The sequence below is a fragment of the Tamandua tetradactyla genome, chromosome 4 (assembly GCF_023851605.1).
Source record: "Tamandua tetradactyla isolate mTamTet1 chromosome 4, mTamTet1.pri, whole genome shotgun sequence".
In the NCBI taxonomy this organism is placed as follows: domain Eukaryota; kingdom Metazoa; phylum Chordata; class Mammalia; order Pilosa; family Myrmecophagidae; genus Tamandua; species Tamandua tetradactyla.
Genome location: NC_135330.1, coordinates 179938319 through 179961275, shown reverse-complemented (window position 1 = coordinate 179961275; position 22957 = coordinate 179938319). Strand labels below are relative to the sequence as shown.

Below are 22957 nucleotides of genomic sequence, written 5' to 3'. Positions count from 1 at the left end.
CTATTGCATTATTTTAGGCTTATAGAATTTCAAATTAATTACTGAAATACTATTTAGTTCAAATCCTCTTCCTTGCCATTAGTTGATGGGGAATAAAGTATTACTGTTTTAATTTAATACAATTACAAAACATTAAACTTCATTCTATAACTAGCAGAGGTTAATTAAATGTTTTAAGGATATTTCTTGAAAAAATATTAGTTTCCTACATGACCTCTTTAGTTCATCACCCATAGAACATTTGAGGATAGTGTATTAGTTTGTTAAAGCTGCTGGAATGCAATATACCAGGAATGGAACAGCTTTTATAGAAGGAATTTATTAAGTTGCAAGTTTACAGTTCTAAGGCTATAAAAATGTCCAAGCTAAGACATCCAGGAAAGGATGCCTTGACTCAAGATATGGCCAATGACGTCTGGGGTTTCTCTATCAGCTGGGAAGGCACATAGCACTGTCTGCCTGGTTTCTCTTCTAGCTTCTTGTTTTAAAAGACTTCCCTGGGGGCATTTTCCTTCTGCATCTCCAAAAGTCTTTGGCTGTGTAGGCTCTGAAGCTTTTTAAAAAATGATTCCTTTTAAGGGCTCCAGTTAGCAACCCTTGAAAGGGTGGAGACACATCTCCATGGAAACCACCTAATCAAAAAGTGCCACAATTGAGTGGGTCACATCTCCAGGGAAACAACTTAATAAAAAAGATCCCACCCAACAATATTGAATGAGGAGTAAAGACATGGCTTTTCTGGGGTACACAGCAGCTCCAAACCAGCACAGATATGTAGACAGATATCATTCCTCTGTAATCTCTTGCTTTAAAAATATGCTCTTTAAAATGAAAACCAGGTCATGATAAAACACAGCTAGAGAGAAAACACAACTTAGAAAGACATAAACTGATAAGGGAATAAACAGAAGCATCCTGGGGCTCAAATATTATGTTTCTTGTCAGTGGCAAGTCTACCATTGAGTTTCTTTGAAGTAAAGTTGTGAAATCTGACTTGAAATTTTAAGTGGACTCAATGTTATATGAGCATCTCAAAGATCAATTTTATTTTTGAGAAAGAGTTGAACTTTTTTAGTCCAACTTTTAAGAATTAGATTATTTTCTTTTGCAAAAATTCACTATATATATATATATGAGTTCTTTATGAATTTTATTCTGGACATATACAAATCTATTCTTTATTATTATTTTTTTCATTAAATTACCCGGAAAGGCTACCCAACCTCCTTCCCTAGAGTTCTTTAAGAACAGAATAGTTATTCATCTGTTTCAAAAGTTAGGTGTTAAATGATGTTAAATATCAGGTGTTAAATGATGAGGAATTCACCCCAAGGCCTTTGAGTGCAGGAAGCCTGGTTTCCTATTTCAGAGTTTTGCTTGAATTACCTGGGTTACTTAGTCAATCCTCTCTTTCTTTTTGGTTGCAATGATATGGCTTGGGGCCATGGGCGCATACAGTAAAATCTGTTAAAGATTTATGATCTTGTACTCAATGGCTGGTGCATCTGGGCTATCTGGCTATAAGATTTGCCACCTCTTTAAGTTGGGTTGAAAAGACTGCAATGTCAAAAGCAACATAAACAAAAGAGGACTGCTTCCTAGAAAGACATAGAGTTCTATTAATCTGTTCCAAATCAATGTGAATTTATTCATCCTCAAAGCCTATGCCAGCAATTATCTTACCAAATCTAAGGAAGGATAGTTTTGTTGACAGATGTTAATTACGGATGTGAAATATAAAACTGATCTTGACATTAAGGTCCTCTTGAAATACATCTATTATCTTCATAAGGCTTTGAAGATACCATAATTGCCATTCAAAATGTATTTTCTTAAAATTATATCAAGCAGAGCTAAAACATGCCACCTCTTCTATTTTTTTACAGAAATGAACCTCATCATAGAATTTACTCAAACTTCTGTTTCTTCATTTAAAACAGATTTTAAGTTTGAAGAACAGTTACAATGTCTTACAAAGACAACAATTTAATAAAAAACATCGATGCTGACAAAGCCGAGCACTTACTGGGCCAGAGATATTATTTGCCCAATATTAATGAATTCCATTCCTTTCTTTTCTCTTTCTGGTTCTAAATCTTCACGAATTATGGGTTGTAAAAGTATTTTGGATGCAAAATTTGTTCATATTGTGGGGATTTTTAATGCCCTCCCAGTGGCTTGGTAGGAAACTATCATCAATACGGGGCTTGTATTGGGTTATCAGGGGGTCTATTCTTGTGTCACTTATTCTAAAATTTAAAATTTCAGTCTGGACACAGAGAGCAAAGGAGTGGGGATGTTTTGATCTTTCGAATCAGTAGGGACATATGCCCTTTTGAAGCTCTGCTTTTTAGTTTCCATATGAGTCAGACATCTGATGACTTGAATGATTTGGTTGTCTACACCATAATGAACTGGTTTGGGTGGGATACTAAAGGGCTCGGAATCTCAGGCTGCTTAGGGCTTCAGGCTGGCTGGTCTGTTTCTTAAGAAAATTTCAAAATACCTAAAACTTCGAAAACAAATTTATTTTTACGATCACATTAATGCCAATGATGCAACAAAAGATCTATAAAGCATGTTCTTTCTGATGTACATCACAGAGCGACCTGTGAGTGTTACAGACAGGAATCATTTCCTCTGATTTAAAGATAGAAAAAATAAGGCAGAGATGAGATGACCCTGATTTCTTGTTTCCTGAGATATTCCGCTTTATGTATGCTTTTAGGCAGCAGAATCAAAAATTAAAAATTTCCTCATTGAGGAAAATATGCATATGGCCACTTGGTTTGGTCATTTCTGACATTTTTCTCTGGTTATTATTTTTATTATCTCTAGAGGAAAAAAAGAGTAATTTTTAAAACTTCACAAAAACAATCTTAGTTTTCTCTTGATTATCAAGGTAGTCTGAAATAAGACTACTTACAAGCAAGAAAATTCAAACCCATTACAGATTGTATAACACTAAAACACTGCTGAGATAAATTGGATTGAGAAGATTTAACACGTACGCTGGTTCCATAGAAAGACTTAACAGTTTTGGACACTCTTCTTTCCTACTGTGTAAGAGAATGCAAATTCAGAGAAAATATTTGTTTTCAGAGGAGCTTTTAGAAAGTATATAATGTTTAATATCAGCTTTGCCCTGATCCTTTAGAAATCCTGCAATTGTTTACTAAGAATGAATTGGAAGTGAATAAAACAAAACAAGTCTTTGAAGATTGGCAGTCCTTCTCTAGCAGAAAGGGAAAAATGCTTTCATGCTATACTTGTCAAACATTCCCTCATGAACTAGGGAAAAAGAAGGATTTCTAAGACCAATTTTTAGTTTTGTTTATAAGACCAGAAGAAGTGTAAATTCCTCTTATCCAAGTATATTAATAGTCCCTTGGAGTTTATGTGAAGCTTTTCAATAAAGACATGTAATAGTTACCATTTTCCTAGCCATGAACTGATTGGTATTTGTTTCCCTTAAAGTCATGAAAGGAAGTAAATTTCCCTCAAACTGTGCAAAATGTCAGACGGGAACCCAATTAATAATTCTGTCATCATTCTTAGTAATGGACCAGGGTTGGGTGGCCTCTGGGACTCTGCTTGCTGCGGCCATACCCCGAGTATGGGTTCATGGGTCACTCCTGTTTCTCCATTCCACACAACCAGCCAAGGGGCATCCCAGGGCTCATTTCTATGCTTCAGCAAAGACCTTTCTTTCACTAACATCCCTGTTTCCCACTCTGTTTTTTAAAACAAAACAAAAAACACTTGATCACAGTTCATGATCAAAACCAGAGATTGGGGGAACAGCGACCTAGCTAAGTAAAAAAAAAAAAAAGTATTAATTTTTCTCTCTCAACTCAACTCCTTTCTCCTCCCAAGCTATGAAAATTACTCTGTGGTTTCTTTGGATGTAAATTCAGAATAGAATATATATGTGTGTGGTTCTCTCAGAAGAAGACGGTGGGCTTTAGAAATTTTATTGCTAGGCTAATAGACAAATTCACTACAGGTTTTTAGTGTTTTATGGCATTGAAGTGATCACCTTTCATTGCCAACACCTGGAACTGTGAGAGCAGTGTACTTTTCTCATCATGAAGGAATGTGGCAGAGGCTGCCAAAGCAATCAAGCACGTGTGTGTGTGTGTGTGTGTGTGTGTGTGTAGAGTTTATCAGAAGATGAAGAAACAAAATACTAAAATATTTTAATTTTTCCTCTGTACTTAGGTATTAAGACATCCAATGTGCCCATGTTTCATTATTAATCATTTAAAATACACTGTACCCACAGTGAATGTGTTCTTTGTTAACTACATTATCAAATAATCGCTTAGCTGTTACCGTAAGTAGCTATGTGTCATGGTCAATTTCTGTCGAAGTTGATAAATGCTAGACCACAAGCACTGAGTTTTCACCACAGACTTTCATGATTCCTATTGTTTAATAATGTATTTTGCTGGTAGAAAACGTAAAGTTTACCATGTTTCATACGAAGGAAACAATGATATCAATGGTAATGGAAATAATTTCTTCTCTAAGCATAAACTTAAAATCATCAGCACCCTGAGTTCATTCAGTGGGATGGTATTAAAATGACATTTTTTTAGGATTCTAATAATGTATTCCTTTAGATGGGCTCCAAATTGTTCCATTTTCTATCAAATCCTGAATAGTATTATATTCGATCCTTCTGAAATTAAATATTTATCATTTGGGGTAGATGGGGAATAAGGGAAAGAGCAATTACTTCTCTCTTCCCCAGTTACATAATTAACTCATTTCTACAACAGTTTATTAAAAGTCCTACTTTAAGAAAATGCTTACGTCAATCTTGATGGAAACAATGAGTCACCTTATGTTCAAAAGCACTGGACTGGATTAGCAAAGGTCTCATCCACGGACTAGGAATTTTCAGAACGGAGATGGCCATGATCAGAGCATAGGCTTTGAAAGTAAAAAAATGCAATTTCTCTAAGAGGGCATGAGGTAAGTTGGAGGATGAGGTGATGAATCAGTTAGGAAACTTCTTCACCTACTTTGCATGTACACCAATTCCAACGTCCTGCATTCTTGGGGTCTGTTTATTTTTGAGACAGCATCCTTTCTATAAAGATAACCCCAGGTAGAAATATTGCTCTTATTTTCATGAAACCTTGATTTTGTATTGTGATTTATTTTTTTCTAGGATTCAATATCTAGAATATTCTTAAATACTTATGGGGAGTTTATTGTCTCTATCTTTCTCTTTCCCTAGATGCTACCTCCAGCCCCACTTCTTCACTCAATAGAGCTGTGATGTTCAATATGGTAGTCATTTGCTACAAGGGGCTACTTAATTTAAATTTTAATTAATTAAAATTAAATAAAATTTGATATTCAGTTCATTCATTTCACTAGCTACATCTGAATACTCAAAGACCCACTTTGGAACAGTGCAAATTCCATCTGCAGAAAATTCCACTGGAGGGCATGGCATTAGAAAATCAACTCCAAAAGATTAGGATTAGCGACTGCTTTGTTTACCTCTGTAAACCTGGTGCCTAGAAGTTACCTGACACATAAAAGAAGTGCAATAAATATTTGATGAGTGAATGAATAATTTTTTAAAATTTTCATAGCCAACTATGGTATGTGCAATCTTCTTTTTGTCTTTGAGGTCTTCCCTAGAATTTTCTTTAACTAGTACTAGATCCTAATAGGATGAATCACCAAAATGTAGACCTCAACCACTCCACCATACAAACAGCTCCTTGACCTTGGGCGAGTTACATAACGTATTAAAATCTCCTTAATGGCTTCTTACCTCATGTAGTCAAATGGTTCTCTAAGATCCTTATAGGCTCCCCACCCTCCCCATCCCTTCTCTGACTTCATCTCCCAATAATTCCACCTCCTGTCCTTGCTTTGCTATAGTCCAGCTGGCTTTTTCACTGACCCTTAGCTACACCAAATGCACCCTCGCCTCCAGGTCTTCTCCCTTGTTCTTCAGGGAATCCTCCTTATTGTTCACCTAACGGAGCTCTTTCTCTTAGATGGGAACCTTATATGCAGCAGATACAAACTAAGTGTCTATAGACAGTTGCAGGAATGCAAAATTCTACCGCTGAAATGAAGCCAAGTTCTTACAATGGCAAACATGAAAGAAAATGCCACTTTAAAATATTCATCAATATGGGATTTACAAGATAGGAGGACATTGTCTAAACTAGCTGCACTACTATTTCCCCCCCAGCACATAACAGCCACCGAGTTGCTGCAGCTGCTATTGAACTGGATGAGCCAGAACCACCTTTGTTCCAAAGGCTAAATATAACTGCACGATTTAAAAAAAAAATTTTTATTAATAAAATCAATCAACATACAACACAAACACTCTTATTATATGAACATTCCATACTTGATACGCAATCCATGGTTCACAATATCATCACATATTTGTATATTTACCACCACGGTCATTTCTCAGAACATTTACATCACACCAGAAAAAGAAATAAAAAGAAAAAAAAAACCTCATACATACCATACCCTTACCCCTCCTTCTCATTGACAACTAGTATTTCCCTCTATTCAATTTATTTAAACATTTGTCCCGCCCCATTATTTATTTATAATCCATATTTTTTACTCATCTGTCCCTACCATAGATAAAAGGAACATCAGAACAAGGTTTTCACAATCACACAGTCAATTGCGAAAGCTGTATCAGTATACAATCATCTTAAAGAAACATGGCTATTGGAACACAGCTCTACAGTTTCAGGCACTTCCCTCTAGCCTCTCTAATACACCTTAAACTAAAAAAGGGTATCTATATAAGGCGTAAGGATAACCTCTAGGATAGCCTTTCGACTCTATTTGAAACTCTCAGCCACTGACACTTCATTTTGTCTTATAACTGCATGATTTTGAAAGTGGGTGAGAGTTATGTGTAGACAGGGGTTATAAAAGCCCTGGAGCCAGTCTGTTTTTCCTTTTCTGAACAATTCTTTATTCTTTCTGGGCTATGTGATGGTGTATAAAAAAAAACTGGAGATGATTTCTGTTAAATATGCACAATATTACAAACTGCCTGGCAGGCAAAATAGCAGGTGTTCTGAAGAGGTCTGCTACAGCAGCCCCTATGGTTTGCTGTAATATAATTTAATTTTTTATTCTGTCCTTGTAAATATCTTCTAAAAACTGAGATAAACAGTTGCACTGCTTATGAAAACCTATGGGAGTTGGTAACCACATATCTACATCATGAGCTGAATATCCTTCCACAGGGGCACAGTAAAGATGATAATCTTCAGATTTATATTGCCATGTCCCCCCCAAAAGTTTTACTTTTGAAATCTTGGTTGTACACATTTTAGGATAACATTTATAATCAGTAATCACAGAGTAGAAGACAATTATAGCAAGACTACAGCTCACAGTAGAGAGATCTTGCCAATCAGTGTGTGGGTCATAGCAGCTCTGGGCTCACTCTACTTCCTTTCCCAAAGGCTAGGGGTCTGTTTCTCTCATCACATGGCTGCTAACCATTCTGACCTGACAGCTAGTGTCCAAAGACACTGAATTTTCTTGCATTCCCATTCATCTATCTTCACGCACATCCAAGAGCTTACTGTTTGCTCTTCTCTTCACTTCCCCTTTTGCTCAGTGTCTCTTTGGTTTCTTTCACTTTGATTTATACTGTTGAATTTAAGTAATCTTGAGAGTTGAAGAATTATTTGCTTTCACTTTGACCCTGGTCCAGGGATTCATAGACTGTGGGAAACTCTTAAGATCTTAAAAAAATGTAACTGCTAAACACAACACGTTATTCCAAACATTTACGCATTGCTTAAGCAAGTAGGTCTCTCAGTTGCAAACATTCCTGAAGTTTAGTCCCTAGCTCTGCAGCTCGCCCGTCGAGCAAAGGGTAGGTTTCTGAGACTGTTGGTTGGATGAAGCTGAGTGATGTGAGCGATGCCAATTCACTCACTCAGGAGCTGCCAATGGGGCTTTGGTTTCTCTTTTTGTCAGGGCCAATGGACCATCTTAATCATTCCCAACGGTCTGTCAAAGTATTTGTCATTTCCTTAAATGACCAGTTGCCTTAGGGAAAACGGAGTTCTGTGAAGGTTGATGCCATCGAAAGTTATTTCAATGAATTAAACCTGACCCCACTGTGAAAATTTTGAGAATTTTACAACTCTTTCAGTGACTTAATAAGCAAAGGCAAGGCTGTCATTACTTGTTAAATCACATGCCTCATTGTGCTTTTATTTTTTTATCCTATAAATCGCTATATCACAGCAATAACTCTGCTTTGACAAATTCTATAACAGAAATTTATTCTGTTGTATTCCATTCAACTGGCTTGCATCTTCACAGTAAAGAAAGAAAAAAGAAAAAAAAATAGAAAAAGAAAAGCGGATTGGGAGCTTTGTCAAGTATTGATGATTGTGTGACACTTTAGTGGTGGAAAAAGTCTAGGATTTTTGGCTGAAGTTAGTTAGCTTTCCTTCTGTGTATTTCAATCACATGGCACTGTCAGTGAATTAGGATTTATAACTTTTAATTACTCCAATATACTTAATAGGCATAATTTGAAATACAAACCTCAAACAAGAATGATGTCTTAAAATATCCCTTAAGTTATTTAGTCTTTCATTTCACTAAACAACTGAAGTGGTGGTTAGGAAATTAGCTAGGGGAGCATAGTTCTTAAATAAAAGGGGGAGTAAAACCTCTTTTCATCTCCATTTGCTTCCTCTCCCACAATCCTAGAGAATTTCATTCACACAGATCAACATCTGGGAAGAGATATGCAGACACAAATATTATTGGATTGGAAGAAAGAATGGATCTAATGATCTGAAAAGTTAACTTTTGTTCTCAATTTTCTCACAGGTGTGAAGTTTGACCTGTGGGTCAGTGTTTCCCTATGTAAACTAAAGGGTGTGAGTCAGATGACCCCATAACACCTTCCAGCTTTAACTGGGGAGTGTTGAGTGTATAGAGAGCTGGGCTGTAGTTCCTGCCTCTTCATATCCCAGCTACATGGCTTGCTGGAATTGTGTACAGGGCTGGGGGGTCCTGCCTGTGAGACACAATGCTCTCTCTGCTATGAGAATCCATAACCAGCACTTACGGGTGGAGAATGAGGCACAAACATTTTTTACACAAAGCTCATTCATTTGGTAACATGAGAATTCATTTGGAATTGGAACCCATAGTACATTTGTGATTTCTGCTTAGAGTCAAAAAGTTATCCAGTAACATACAGTTTCTGGTGTTGGCTGTCACCATGGTGAGGACGAAATTAACTCTACCCCATGTCCTTATAAGGCTGAGTTAGCCAAGTGCTCAGGGAGTGGAGAGCTCTGCAGCCAGGCATTTTTATCGCTGCTACAGTAGCACCGTAAGGGAAAATATATAGCAAGTGACCCCAGGGGAAGCTGTGGGAAAGAACAAACTATGCTCACAACTCTTTGAGCAGAAAAATCTGTCCAACTGCTATTTTTATGTATTACATTACTTTAAAAAAATACTATCAATGCAGAGGTAGGGCAGAAATAACTCTTCTTTCTGCAGGAACACGGTTGGATAACTCTGTTAATTAACAAACACTTAATACACATATACCCAGATTGTAGTACTTAAATAGGCAATACATCTTAAATCTTTTGATAAAGTACATACAGTTGTCCTAACAATAAATATTTTCAGTAATATACTGGGCCCACTCTATGAAAAATGGTAAATGATATCACTTATTTATCATCATTAAGTTTTCTCTTACTTTTTACTGCCAGCCATTTCCATCATCTTATTGACCAATATCCAATGGCACACATGAATCAACCGGACAGCCTGGCTAAACCACAAAAACAACCCAATGACTGGCTCTGCATGGTCCAGTCTCAATGATGGTGTTGAGTATTACACAGTACAAAGTGAAATGTAGACTTAGCAATATTTCAGGTATCTGAGAACCAGAGATGATAAATCTCCCAGTATTAGCTCCAAAGTAGGGTATCATTTAGCTGTGTCTCTTAAACAAATTACCCAAACAATTGCCAAATTTCAACTTAACTGAATTGACTTTGATAACCTATCTGAGTAATTAGAGGAAAGCAAAGTCCATCCTGGATATTGGATTACTCATGTCAATCAAATTACCCAGAAAGATGTCGACTTTCAACTTTACTTGGCAATGTAGAGGGACAGACTCAAAGCGTTCTTTTTAATTAGAGACAGTGCATGTTTGGGTTCTGTTTGACTATTGATATGGAGAACAATGTCAAGTCCCTCCAGAGTCTAACTCCATCTGACACAGTCTAGTCTCAAAAATATTAGTATACCACTAATTTATCTACTCCATGTCCATGTAAGGATGCATTAGACCAGTGCTTAGGGAGCAGAGAGTCTGCAATCAACCATTTTAACACGGCTGCATGAGCATAGTAGGGAAAATCTATAGTAAGTTGTGGTAGTTAGATTCAGTTGTCAACCGAATCTAACTAGGTGAAGGCTCCTAGTTTTGTTGCTGTGAACATGAGCCAATGGTACGTGAACCTCATTTGCTGCTGATTTACATCTGCAGTTGGCTAGGAGGCATGCCTGCTGCAATGAATGATGTTTGACTTAATTGGCTGGTGCTTAAATGAGAGAGCTCAATGTAGCACAGCCCAAGCAGCTCAGCATACCTCATCTCAGCACTCGCAGCTCAGCCCAGGCCTTTGGAGATGCAGAAAGGAATCACCCCGGGGAAAGTTGTTGGAACCCAGAGGCCTGGAGAGAAGGCCAGCAGAGACCATCCTGTGCCTTCCCATGTAAGAAAGGACCTCAGTGGAAAGTTAGCTGCCTTTCCTCTGAAGAAATAACAAAATAAATCCCCTTTTATTAAAAGCCAATCTGTCTCTGGTGTGTTGCATTTCGGGAGCTAGCAAACTAGAAACATAAGTGATCCCAAAGGAATTATAAACCTCAAGAAACAGCTTCCATATATTTAAAAAATATTTATCTTTCTTAAATATTAATAAGTTATCTTTAACCAGCAATTCCTAACGCATAAGGTCTCCACTCCAAGCAGAGAAAAATTTTTTTCTAAAATAAAAACAGCCATTTTGAAGATTGCAACTGACGATGAACATAGAACAAGGTGATGGGAGCTTTGTTCTAATGGCAGAAAGCCTCCTAGAGGGTTGTGGTCTTTGCCATTGTAGCAGTCACATGTAAGCAAAGTAATACCACTCAAATTTTAAAGCAGTTCCCTATTGTAAAATCTTACCTGTCTATTTTTTTTAGAGGGGATCAATTAGGAGAGGATGCATAGGCATATTACCCCCAGCCACCAGAAGCCAAGCCACAAACAAGGGGTTTATTCTTACCAGTGGGTGAAAAAAGCCATTTTAAAAACTGACTTCAGGATTCAACTGGGTAAAAGTCATTTGGAACCCAAAGATTGCTATAATTTATGATTCAAATAGCAATGTGGCAATGCAGACAAGAACCCCCCATGGCCTCTCACGACCTGGCATTTGCCAGATGAAAATACAGACAAGCATGTGAGTCCTAGAGGGGAATGTGTGATTCAAAGGCATAATGACTCAAAAGACTTTGTGTCATGAAACTAAATACTACTCCCTGCACCTCTAAAAAGTTAGATTTAAATATAAAGAATATACATTTTAAAAATTAGTAATGCCAAGACTCAAAAATCATCTTTATAGGCAACAGAATGAGAGAGGATTTACTTCGATTGAACACATTAGACCCAACATTAGAACCAAACATGCAGGTTTTATGGTGATAATACAGGGTAGACTTTTTTCTCTTACCAGTGAAATACGATACATAAAGGACATTCAGGGAATGAGCAGAATAATTTTTAACGTTAGAATGATTATCAGTGGTACAATTGCAAGTGTTTTCCAATTTATATATCATGCTTCTCTTTATATAATTTACAAAATACATGCATTATGTATAAGTGATAAGTATAAAATGTGGTTTCATTATATATGTGTGTGCATACACATATACACAAGCAAATAGGCACTTACAACAATCAACAAGAGTAAATATTAACATTGTTAACAATTTATTAGGAAAATGGTATAAATTGACCCATTTTTGCATTATATTATTGTTTGGTAGAGAACATTTCTTCATTAGATTTCTTAGCAAGTGTGCAACTGTTACTAATTAGGCAATATAAAAGTAGTTTCATCCAAAGTGGAAGTATAAGGTACAGACATTTATTGTTTAAAAAAAAAAAAGCCTTTATAATAAACATGGCCCCTAGCATGTCTGTTAGAACAAGACAATGCTTTCACTTACCCGCCCTCCTTTCTCGGGATAACACTGGCAGCCTCCACTGCAGTCTCTTCCTCCACAGGGCACATCAAACTTCTTCACACCCTGCCAAAACAACACACAAAGCAAAGAAAGATTCACTTAAAATATTTTCAACTACAATATGTATCCTAATACCATCTGCTGAGAGTCTTTCCAACTCTTAACAACTAGGTATTCATTTAAAACATTCAACACACCTTTTAAAAATGGCTGCTTAAGAGATAAGAACAAAGCTGAACAGGTTGGGGTTAAAGTAATTCAGAACATAGGGATAACGAAGACAGTGTCTGTATTTTAGAACCACATATACTCTTTGAGACCAGTGGAAGAAAAGTTTATTTGGTCTGGAACTGAAATTTTCTGTAATGCATAATCTAACCCAATCTATCTGTATAGCTCATTTGAGCAATTGGAACACAGAAGCACAGAATGAGAAAGGGGTCCTTTAATCGTGTATAGATTATTGTAATGCCTAGATACATCCTAGAGTATAGTAAGCAGATAATCAAAAAGTATTGGCAAAGTCCCTTGAGGGATGGGAGAAAGAATATGGAACTATTAAACTTTACCATCAAGGAATCCCCTGATACTGTGTCAAACTTTAGTGACACCTAAATCAATAGGCCATGCCCTTGTTAAGCTTATGTAGGTAGTGGAGAAGCTTAGACTACCTATAGGCATGCCTAAGAGTTACTTCTGTAGGACCTCTGTTGTTGCTCAGATGTGGCCTCACTTCTCTCTAAGCCCAACTCTGCAAGTGAAATCATTGCCCTCCCTGCGATGTGGGACATAACATCCAGGGGTGAAAGTCTCCCTGGTGATGTGAGAGAGGACTCCCAGGGATGAATCCAGACCTGGCACTGTGGGATCAACAATTGCATCCTGACCAAATGGGGGAAAAGAAGTGTAATTAATAAAGTATTAGTGGCAGAGAGAGTTCAAATAGAGTCGGGAGGCTACGTTGGAGGTTGCTCTTACACCTTGCTATCTAACATAACCTGCCAAACCCCAACCAGGACCATTCCAGCCAATCCTAAAGAACACCTAGGGCAATATATAAGATACCATAAGGGTTCCAGGCACTAGAGTAACTTTCCAGAAACCTAAAACCTCTAGATGGGTTCCTGGTCCAGTAAGTCCTGAAACCTAGCCCAGTCTCTCCAGAACATCAGATAATTCCATCTCCCTACCCCATATTAGTGACAGACCTTTCCAATATGAAAGATTTAGTATGGCCATAGCCCAAACACCCCTAAAGAGAGGGATGGAAAGATCAAAGGTGATGGTGGAATCATACAGTGAAGATAGGATTTAACAAATGAATATGAATGCTGAATTATTAAATTGAGATCTCTTTTAGTCTCCAATATTTTAAAGCACCTAGAAGTAAACACCTAAAATTGTGGAATTGTAACCCATGTCAAACTCTGAAATATGTTCTACAACTAATTGTGGTGCTGTGTTTTGAAATTTATAGCTTTTTTGTATATATGTTATTTTTCACAAAAAAAGAAGGAAAAAAAAGCCGATTGTGATGATAAAAAAATATTTAAGCCCTCTAGCATCTTATTCTGGAGCAGTTAGAAGGAAAATCTGAGAGGATTGTATGGTAGCCCATGACAAACTCTGGGATCTGTCCTGTAACTATTTGTTGAAGAGTGCTTTGAAAGCTATTGCTTTTTTATTTCTTTACTTAGTATATATGTTATACTATACTATAAAAAAAAGTTAAAAATCTAAAAAAAAAAAAAAGTCATGAATGATCCAATCACTTATACAGTAGAATCCTTACTTCGACTTCCTTTTTGATTAAAATTAGTCTCACCTATGAGTCTGTCATTTTGGTAAAAATACAATGTAACCTGATGGCAAAGTGAAATTGTCAATCTTGCCAAAGATTCAAGATTCTGTGAAGTCAGTGAAGGTGCTCCTGACAAACGACTTAATTACAAGCAAATTATAAGTGAGAATCTGGTAGAATTAAAATGTACTCTGATATAGCAAAAGAGAATGATTTGGAAAAAAACTGAATGATTAAGAATCCTGTGCAGATGAAGCCCTCCAAAATTTTTGTCAAAATCATCCTTTATATGATCATTCTGCAAAAAAATCCGTGTGAAGTAAAGGTAGCCCTATCATGCTACCATATGATTTTGTCAAGCACATTAACAAAAAAAAACACTTCACGCTTTGTTTAAGATTTAGTGTCTATGCAATTCAACTTAAATTTAGTTGAACATAAAGTGACAAATATTGACTTTCATAATTTTTTGTTTCAATTTTAAAATAAATTTCCTACCCTACCCCCTCACCATAAAAAGCAACAACACAGCTGATTAGTGCCAGAAGCTAAACTAGGTTCTGTTCTGAGGCTTGAATGTCTAGAACGTCTCCTGAACGCAAGGATTCTGTGTACGGCAAAGGAGACTGACAGTGAACCTGCAATTATACTATTTGATAAGTTTTGTAGTCTGGGAGCCAGGAGCAAAGGAAGTAGCTCATCTTGGGAAATGCATCATGGAGGAGGAAATGTTTGGGGTGAGTCCACAGAAATGAGCAAGAGTGGGTGACAGATAAGGGAAGAGGGGATGACACGATTTCGTGGTTAAGTTAAATTGAGCAGGGTCTTCATAACATAATACAGACAGTGGTGAATGCAAGACAGAGGAGGGTCAGCATGAGCTTGGAGTACCTGACAGGGCGACAAACCTCTTATGTCCATCAGTGCTAGCCTCAGGGATACATGGGACATTAACTGCCAAGGATCTAAAAAGGAAACCCATTTTTGTTTCCATATCATGCAATGAGATATGCTTACTGGCAATGAAGAGGAGGAAGAGAAATTCCAATTGTGGAATTTCAAAAGTGGCAATCACATTTATCCTCCTCTCTCTCTTTTCTTATCATTCAAGAATTGGTCCCATCTCTTTCTCCTACCCTTCCTTCCGCCACTGGCCTGATGAGTTATTGGCCAGGTAATTTATTGGTCAGATGAATTACTGCACAAGTTCTCTAGGAGAATCCCCTCTGGCTTGATCACCTGCTGTTTTATATTCAGCCAGACTGTGCTGGATCCCACCAAACTGAATTATATGGTGGGATCTTAATCTTACTTGCAGTTACTCTTAAAAGGGCCTGGCACATTTAGCTTCTATGTTCACTGAGCCAACCTTATCATGCAAAAATGTATTGGGTAACATTTTACCACATCTCTTTCATTTTCTTCTGGTGTTTTCAATGAGTTAAGATTCATTGACTAGAACAGGATGGCCACTTGGAGCCTCCCTGTTTACAATGGGGTTCATAAATTCCATGCCTTCTGTCTGTTTTACTTGATAGCAGCTCTGCCAGAATCTTCCCTGTTCCTAGCTCAGTACTGAATGTTCATGTGGGAATGCAGATGGTATTTCCATGACCCGCTCTGAAACTCCTGCTTAGCCACAGCCTCCACCACCTTCAACATTTGATGGCCAGGACAAATAAACTTCTGCCTAAAAATCATCTGGCCCAAATTTACCTTAGGCCCCAGCATCTGCTCAGCATTCTTTCTGTATAGATAAATTCCTTTCCCTCGCTAACAATTTTCCATTAGAGAGGACTCATATGAGAATTTCACATTCTCTGTGTTGTTATTGTAATTCTTTACCTAATCTAGTATCTGATACATCAGTCACTACTTTGAAGAATTCTAAAAAGTCCAAAAATCTTAAAACCTTTAAAGAAAATCAATATCTGAAAAGAATTTTGAATCTCTTCTTGAATCCTGAGTGAGGTGATGAGACAGTCAAGTTCCACAGTGTAGAAGTAAAGATATACAAAATCCTTTCAGCCTTTCAAAAAATGATGCTAGGTATTTGTTAATCTTTTATGGCTTCAGTGTTTACAATGGGCTTCATAAATTCCTTCCCTTTAAATACTTGATTTTTAGAAATCCAGTTCCATTCTTAATAGGTTTCATGGATTACCTTCAGCACCAAATGGAGACATCTAGATGCCATGGTGATACTTTTTACTAAGTATGACTGTGACATGAATAGGGGACTTGGTAGATGCCCCTCATTACACTAATAATTCATTTACCAGTTTTGTTTTGTTTTTTTTCTGAATGGATAAAGGGAACACTTCAGTCTAAATGGTAAAGCATTAGACATATTCTCCATCTGATATTTCACATGCTATTTTCAATTTTGATTTTAAAGCCACTTGCCAAATCCTATATATAAATCAAAAGCTGGAATAATTTTAATGGATTCAAATTGATCTCACAGACTCTCTCCTCTAGGTTTGGGAAAAAGTATTGGGTTTGTTATAGAAATGAGTTCTTCATCGTCTACTCAGAATTTAATGGCCTTTTTTTTTGCTTTTGGAACTAGGCCGTGAAAGCCTGATAGCTCGCAGTCTTAACACTTTTTCAAACATATGCCAATGTCTCATATTCCTTGTCTTAGAAGGTGAGCACTACATTTTTGAGAGACTTGATCAGCACTCCCCCTTAAACATCACAGCAAGTTTTTTCCATGGAAATTCTAAAGATATGTTTGTGTGTATATTTCCCTGCTATTAGCTTACATGTCCTACAGAGGCACTCTTAAGAATTCCAACATCTAAAAAGCCCTAAGTACCACATATTGGAATGCTAGGTCTCCAGGACGGACGGAAGCATTTTCTTTATTAGGGCAGGGCATATGTTCCAGACAGTCTCTTAAGGACTGAACAAGTCTCCAACCTGAGCCTAGGCATTCCTTGGACAGGACTCAGGTCCAGGAGCATTCTCAAGATACAAATGACTTCCAAAGGAACTTAGATTATGAATATATAGACTGCTATGTGAAGCTCTTTGCAGTGTCCAACCCCCTTCCTTTCTCCAGAAGAGTACGAAAGGTTCGCACCACCATTGCCAATGCTCCAAGACCTAGAGTCCAACACTTTATTTTATTGCTGCAAGTTAAAGACAAACCATGACTCTTTTTGTTAACTCATTAATAAAGAGGACTAACTTCCTTCCCACCCTACATCCACCATCAGAGTTTGCCCAACATCCTCCAAGGACATTATCTGGCCCTGGTCCATACGTTCAATTTCAGAGTCTACACGAAGGCATGCTTTTTCACCTATAAGGTCTAGTTCACTTCAGTATACTGCAAGGTCCTTGTATGCATTTGATGTTTCTAACCTTCCTACAAAATCATAGGTTATAAGATGAAATGTCAATTTTAATTCTCCATTAGTTTCTCATTTCAAGTCTAAATTCTCATCAGTTGCCATCTGCGAGAACAGATTTTTCAATACCTTGCTCTAATCTACGCTATCTACAGGTGTGCCTGGTCACGGACTTCACTCTCTTAGATTAAAGGACGAGATGTTGTTTCCTGCACCAGGCCTCCCAAGGCCCGGAGGCTCCTGTAGACCCTGCTCTAGGTATGGAAAGTACTCCACTGTCACGGTCCATCCAACATCCATTTAACTGAGTTCATCGAACTCTTGTGCTTGTTTGAATGCTCTCATCCCAATTACACTGTGAAAGCTGGGAGAGGGTTCCCCAACTGCTAAATGTTTGAATCTCACATGCATGATTTCCTATGTCCTTATGTTATGTAGAAACTGCTCCCCACTTAGGAGCTTGGGACTACGAATCACTTTCCTTCAAATGCACCTATGAAAGAATACCTAATGCCTCAATTCCAACTAAATATAACAGCTGGAAGGGATGTTGGAGATAATCCATCCACCTTTTCACTTTGAAAATTCATTCATTCATTCATCCATTCACGCATTCATTCATTATTAACTGTCTGTCTACTCTCAGCCATGTACTGTGCTAGGTAAACCCTAGATATAAAGTGAGGGATAGATTAGATATTGTTTTTGCCTTGATGACATGTAAACAAGTAAATATTAAAATCAAACAAGTAAATAAACAATTAAATCTACACAAATTAAATTGTGGTAAATACTTTGAAGAAGAGGAGGATGGTATGAGAGTGAATAAGCAACAAACGAGGCCCTAAGTATTAAATCATATCCTTTAACAGAGTATTAACTTTTAAATCAGAACCCTTTTGCTTATACTATACTCCATCATTCTGCATACGATTACCATACAAAGGCCAAAGGTTGGAGATTGAATTGTGTCCCTCACAAAAGGCAAATTCAGCCCCAACCCCTGGGCCTGTGGGTGTGAACCCATTTGTAAAAGGACCTTTGAAGATGTTATTAGTTAAGGGGTGCCCAAAACGAATGAGGGTGTGCCTGGATCCAATACAGCTGAAGTCATTATAAACAAAGATATTCAGGCAGACACAGAAGCTGCTGGGAGTCAAAGCAACACAGAAGAGAAAAGAGAATGTGCATTGCCATGTAGTGGAAAAGCCAAGGAACCCCAAAGATAGTTGGCCAGTTGGAACATACTGACCCTGGGAGGAAGCAAACCTTCCAGACATTGAAACAGTGAGATAATAAATCCCTGGTGTTAAGCCAACTCACTGTATGATACTTGTTTAAACAGCTGGGAAGCAGAAACACCAACCTTCTTGCTACTTAGTATGTGGCCTTCTCTGCTATAAAGTAGAAAGACAGAACCCCTAGCCTCCAGGACTAGGAAAGCAAAGACCATCAGATTATTATTATCAGGGAATGAAGAACATCTGGAATTGGGGCTCAATTTAAAACCATTTTTTTAAATTACCCTCAGGACGCCCCTACATTGTTGTATCCTCCAACTTTGGCTCGGCACTCCACTGCAATCCCACTGCTGCCTCACAGTCAATGTCAGGGACAGTCCACAGGGATTGGAACTGGGGCATTCTCAGTCCACATTGCTCAACTGAGAGCCAGATGCTTGACCACTTCAAACTGTGGATCTGACTTTCCAAAGCTGGAAGGAATTTGCCTAAGGTGATTAATCATTAATTAATTCAACAGACAAGCAAACATTTACTAAGGACTTGTGTGTGCTCCTAACTTGTCAACTAGCTCATCAACTGTCAAACTGAAGATCAGTTTGACTAATTTGACTCATCTGCTCCTTCAAGAAAACTTAGAGGAATTAAAAGTTGGGAGAGGCACTGTTGACAAAGGGAGAGGAATATTAATTTCTATGTTGTTGTAGGCTCCTGACATCTTAAAACCAATAGGTACAGCTTTGAAAGAAATGTGAATTTTAAGTTTTGTGAAAAAAATATTCAAAATAGCTTAAACATAAGCACTGTAGTCTGTGAATGTCTCTGAATTGAACCAGGGAGAGATGAAGGATGGGTAGTTCTTGCAACTATTCATAGGAATAACATCATATTGGCAAGGGATGAGGAGGGTAGACACAGCCATAGAGCAAAGTAGCATGAGGGAGAATACAGAGTGAAGACAATAAACTAAAAGTTCGGGGAAAATTTTCCTGGAAATAATATGAAAATGAAATTGGAGAGGACGGGAGGCAGCAGGTTAGATACAAAGTCATCTTCCTCATTGATCATTGTGGTCATTAATCCCTGGTTGAAATGCTGTTCTTTCTAGGCCATTGCAACTCTAAGTGTGGTCTGCAGACCAGCAGCTTCAGCATCACCTAGGAGACGCTTAGTAATGCAGACCCTTCCCCAGATTTACTGTATTGGAAGATTTCTAATGCAATTTCCAGGTAAGCACATCAACGTTTGTGGAGCTGCCCACTAGATTAATGGGTGGGCACTGTGAAAGAGGATTTGCCCACAGAAAGTGAGAAAGTTCTAAATTAATGAATGAGCTTCTCCTTCAGGTTCAGTGTGCTCCATGACTAAACCCAATCCCAGGCATGTCTATTCTAGAAAAGTGCTGGCCCTTGGACTTCATTTTGACCCCTGCCCCTGTAGTGTGTTTAGGGTGGCTCTGGGTGTCCAGGACACAGTTGATGAGCTTTTAATCTCTCAAAATGCTAAAACAATTCTAGTTCTTTTTTTCTTATTCAGAACATCCTTTTAGTGCTCTTTTTTTTTCCTGCTGAATTTAATCCCATCTTGAACTGGTACCCAGCATTGCTGTACTAACTAGAAATTCTAGGAATTGGGGATGACCTGGATCACGTAAGAGCCAATTGGCAGTGTAAAGGCACAAGATGTATTCTCCATATATCTTAGACCATATCCAATTGGAGGACAATAGATATTGCTTCCAAGTATGGAATGGAGAGCTTTAAATAAGGGATTTCTTGCTTGATTTTTTATATGGGAATCTTTTCCCCAGAGCCTTATCTGAATCTTCGCATCATTTAATTTAGAAAGATTTTAAAATACAGCTATTTGCCTGGACATTCAGTTCATCACGGACACATTCAAATCACAATAGATCCATGACATGGATTCCGTCGTGAATCTTCCAGTTTTTGAAAAACTGAAGACATCTTATCTTCTAAAGAAAGCCAGGTGTTTTCCTTGAACTAGGTACATATCAGATTCAAACGGAGAACTTTCTTGTCTTGAACTGCTTGCTTTTCTGTCTGCCAGCAGAGAGACTTTGCTGCGCCATTTATAAAAGAGGTTCAGTCAAGAGTTGGAGTGGGGATCAATGAGAACAGCTGCAAGATTAAAGAGGACATCCGGTCACACATTTTACTGGCTCAGCCTCTATCTGAGCAATCCAATGGCAGCATGGAGAAGCGAGTATCGTGTTGCTCAGTTAGGGATCATGCACCAACAGGAAGAAAAGAGAAGTCTTTCCTTCTCTTTCTAGTGAAACCATCTAGTGAAAACTGTAGTTCTCTACAGATGTCTGAGGGATAGCCCCATTTCAAAATGCAGAGCGAACTGCTCAATGCTACTTTGCCCAAACTGAATTTAAACTTATGTTGGAGCCATTTAAAAATAGGTTTAAATAATAAGTTGAATGCCAGAAAATAAGACACAAAATGTTTAGACTCTTTAAGGTTAGCTAATCCCTGGTTGAAATGCTGTTCTTTCTAGGCCATTGCAACTCTAAGTGTCGTCTGCAGACCAGCAGCTTCAGCATCACCTAGGAGACGCTTAGTAATGCAGACCCTTCCCCAGATTTACTGTATTGGAAGATTTCTAATGCAATTTCCAGGTAAGCACATCAACGTTTGTGGAGCTGCCCACTAGATTAATGGGTGGGCACTGTGAAAGAGGATTTGCCCACAGAAAGTGAGAAAGTTCTAAATTAATGAATGAGCTTCTCCTTCAGGTTCAGTGTGCTCCATGACTAAACCCAATCCCAGGCATGTCTATTCTAGAAAAGTGCTGGCCCTTGGACTGTAGCTACCAGTGGGAATAATACATGTATCTTAAGGGGACAAAACCATGGAAATGTACCCAGCTTTTCACAAGTGCAAATATCGTTTAAAGTTTATACAATATATATGAATGAAAGAAAAAAGGCTGGCCATTGTTCTCAACTTACATATGAAATGTTGAGCATTAATCAAATTATAGGAAGATGCAAGAACAAAACTCATTTGTTCTAAAACAAAGACTATTTTGTCCTCTACATGATTGAAGAAACTAGTCCCATGGAAAAGCCTTTTTAAGCCAATATATCACCAGCCAAAAGGAGGAAATTCTCCATGGGGAATTTACAGATATTTTCTCATTGGACTGCCCCTAGCATCTCACCCAAACTTCCTATAAAGAGGAATGTTGAATAACCCTTCTAATTGACATAAACATTTCTTATTGCTAAAAAAGCAATCATCTTTCATATTTAAGGAAAAAAAAAGGATCTATACAGGTCTTTGTCTTTGTCCCAAGTCCAGTCAAGGCATACTGTTTAGAATTATCCTTTTAATCCAAAAAGAGCCTAAGAAGAAAGCCAAGTTGGGAACAAAGTTCCCAGTAAAATTCTATTAGTTTATCAAAACAGGAAATATAAGCCATTTCCTCACATGCAGCTTTAGAAATGAAGGAAATAATTCCAACATGGTATTAGTGAGACAAGGTATATAGCAGAGGAAATGCATGCCACAGTCACTCCATACAGAACAAAAACCTTCTTCCCAATAAACCGTGTGGCCAATTCAGCCAGAGTTTCCTTTGTTTAACAGCATTTCAAGGACACCCCAAATAAATGCCTTTATGCTAGAATGGTTCTGAAACAGTCACCAGCTAGAGGTGGTGAAATAGCTCATGGACAAAAGTTCTCACTGATTTTAAATGAGTTTGATAGCCTTTTACTAAATACCAATTAGTTCCTCACACAGTTATAACTGGGCCCAGCCTGCCCTCCAGGAGATGGAAATTTAAGGAAAAGGAGAAGAAGGCCAAGTTGTTGTGTTGGAAACAGGGGAACCAGAAAGAATTATCCAAATGGGAAATGATGTGCTAACTAAAAGCCTATAGGATGACATCTCCAGGTTTTCTAAGAGTACGTTTCCTTTTATCCAGGTGAACATCTGTAAAATAATATTTCTACTCCTCCTGGTTCACCATAGCAGCAGACATAGCTAGGAGGCATTACGTTATGTATCCTCCTTTGAGTCATCAGGAACGAGCCACATACTTGCATACTTATATGTTTTTATGAGCAATAATTAGCCAACTTCACCACCTTCTATTTTCTTCTGGCAGCTCAAACTCTAGGGGAGGTTTCCAAATTGCTATTGACAAGACAATCTATGACAGCTATATTTTAATACTGGGGCTTGGGTGCT

At 37.8% G+C, this 22957-nt stretch overlaps 1 protein-coding gene across 2 annotated transcripts in view; it reads right to left on the bottom strand.

The window, feature by feature from the left end:
- The window catches only part of COL4A2 (collagen type IV alpha 2 chain), a 225859-nt gene that overhangs the window by 159180 nt on the left and 43722 nt on the right, over positions 1 to 22957 (bottom strand). For both annotated transcript variants that reach the window (XM_077158665.1, XM_077158666.1), the window contains exon 4: positions 12313 to 12393. In XM_077158665.1, coding sequence (XP_077014780.1) covers positions 12313 to 12393 — 81 coding nt within the window. The remainder of the gene's footprint in view (positions 1 to 12312; positions 12394 to 22957) is intronic.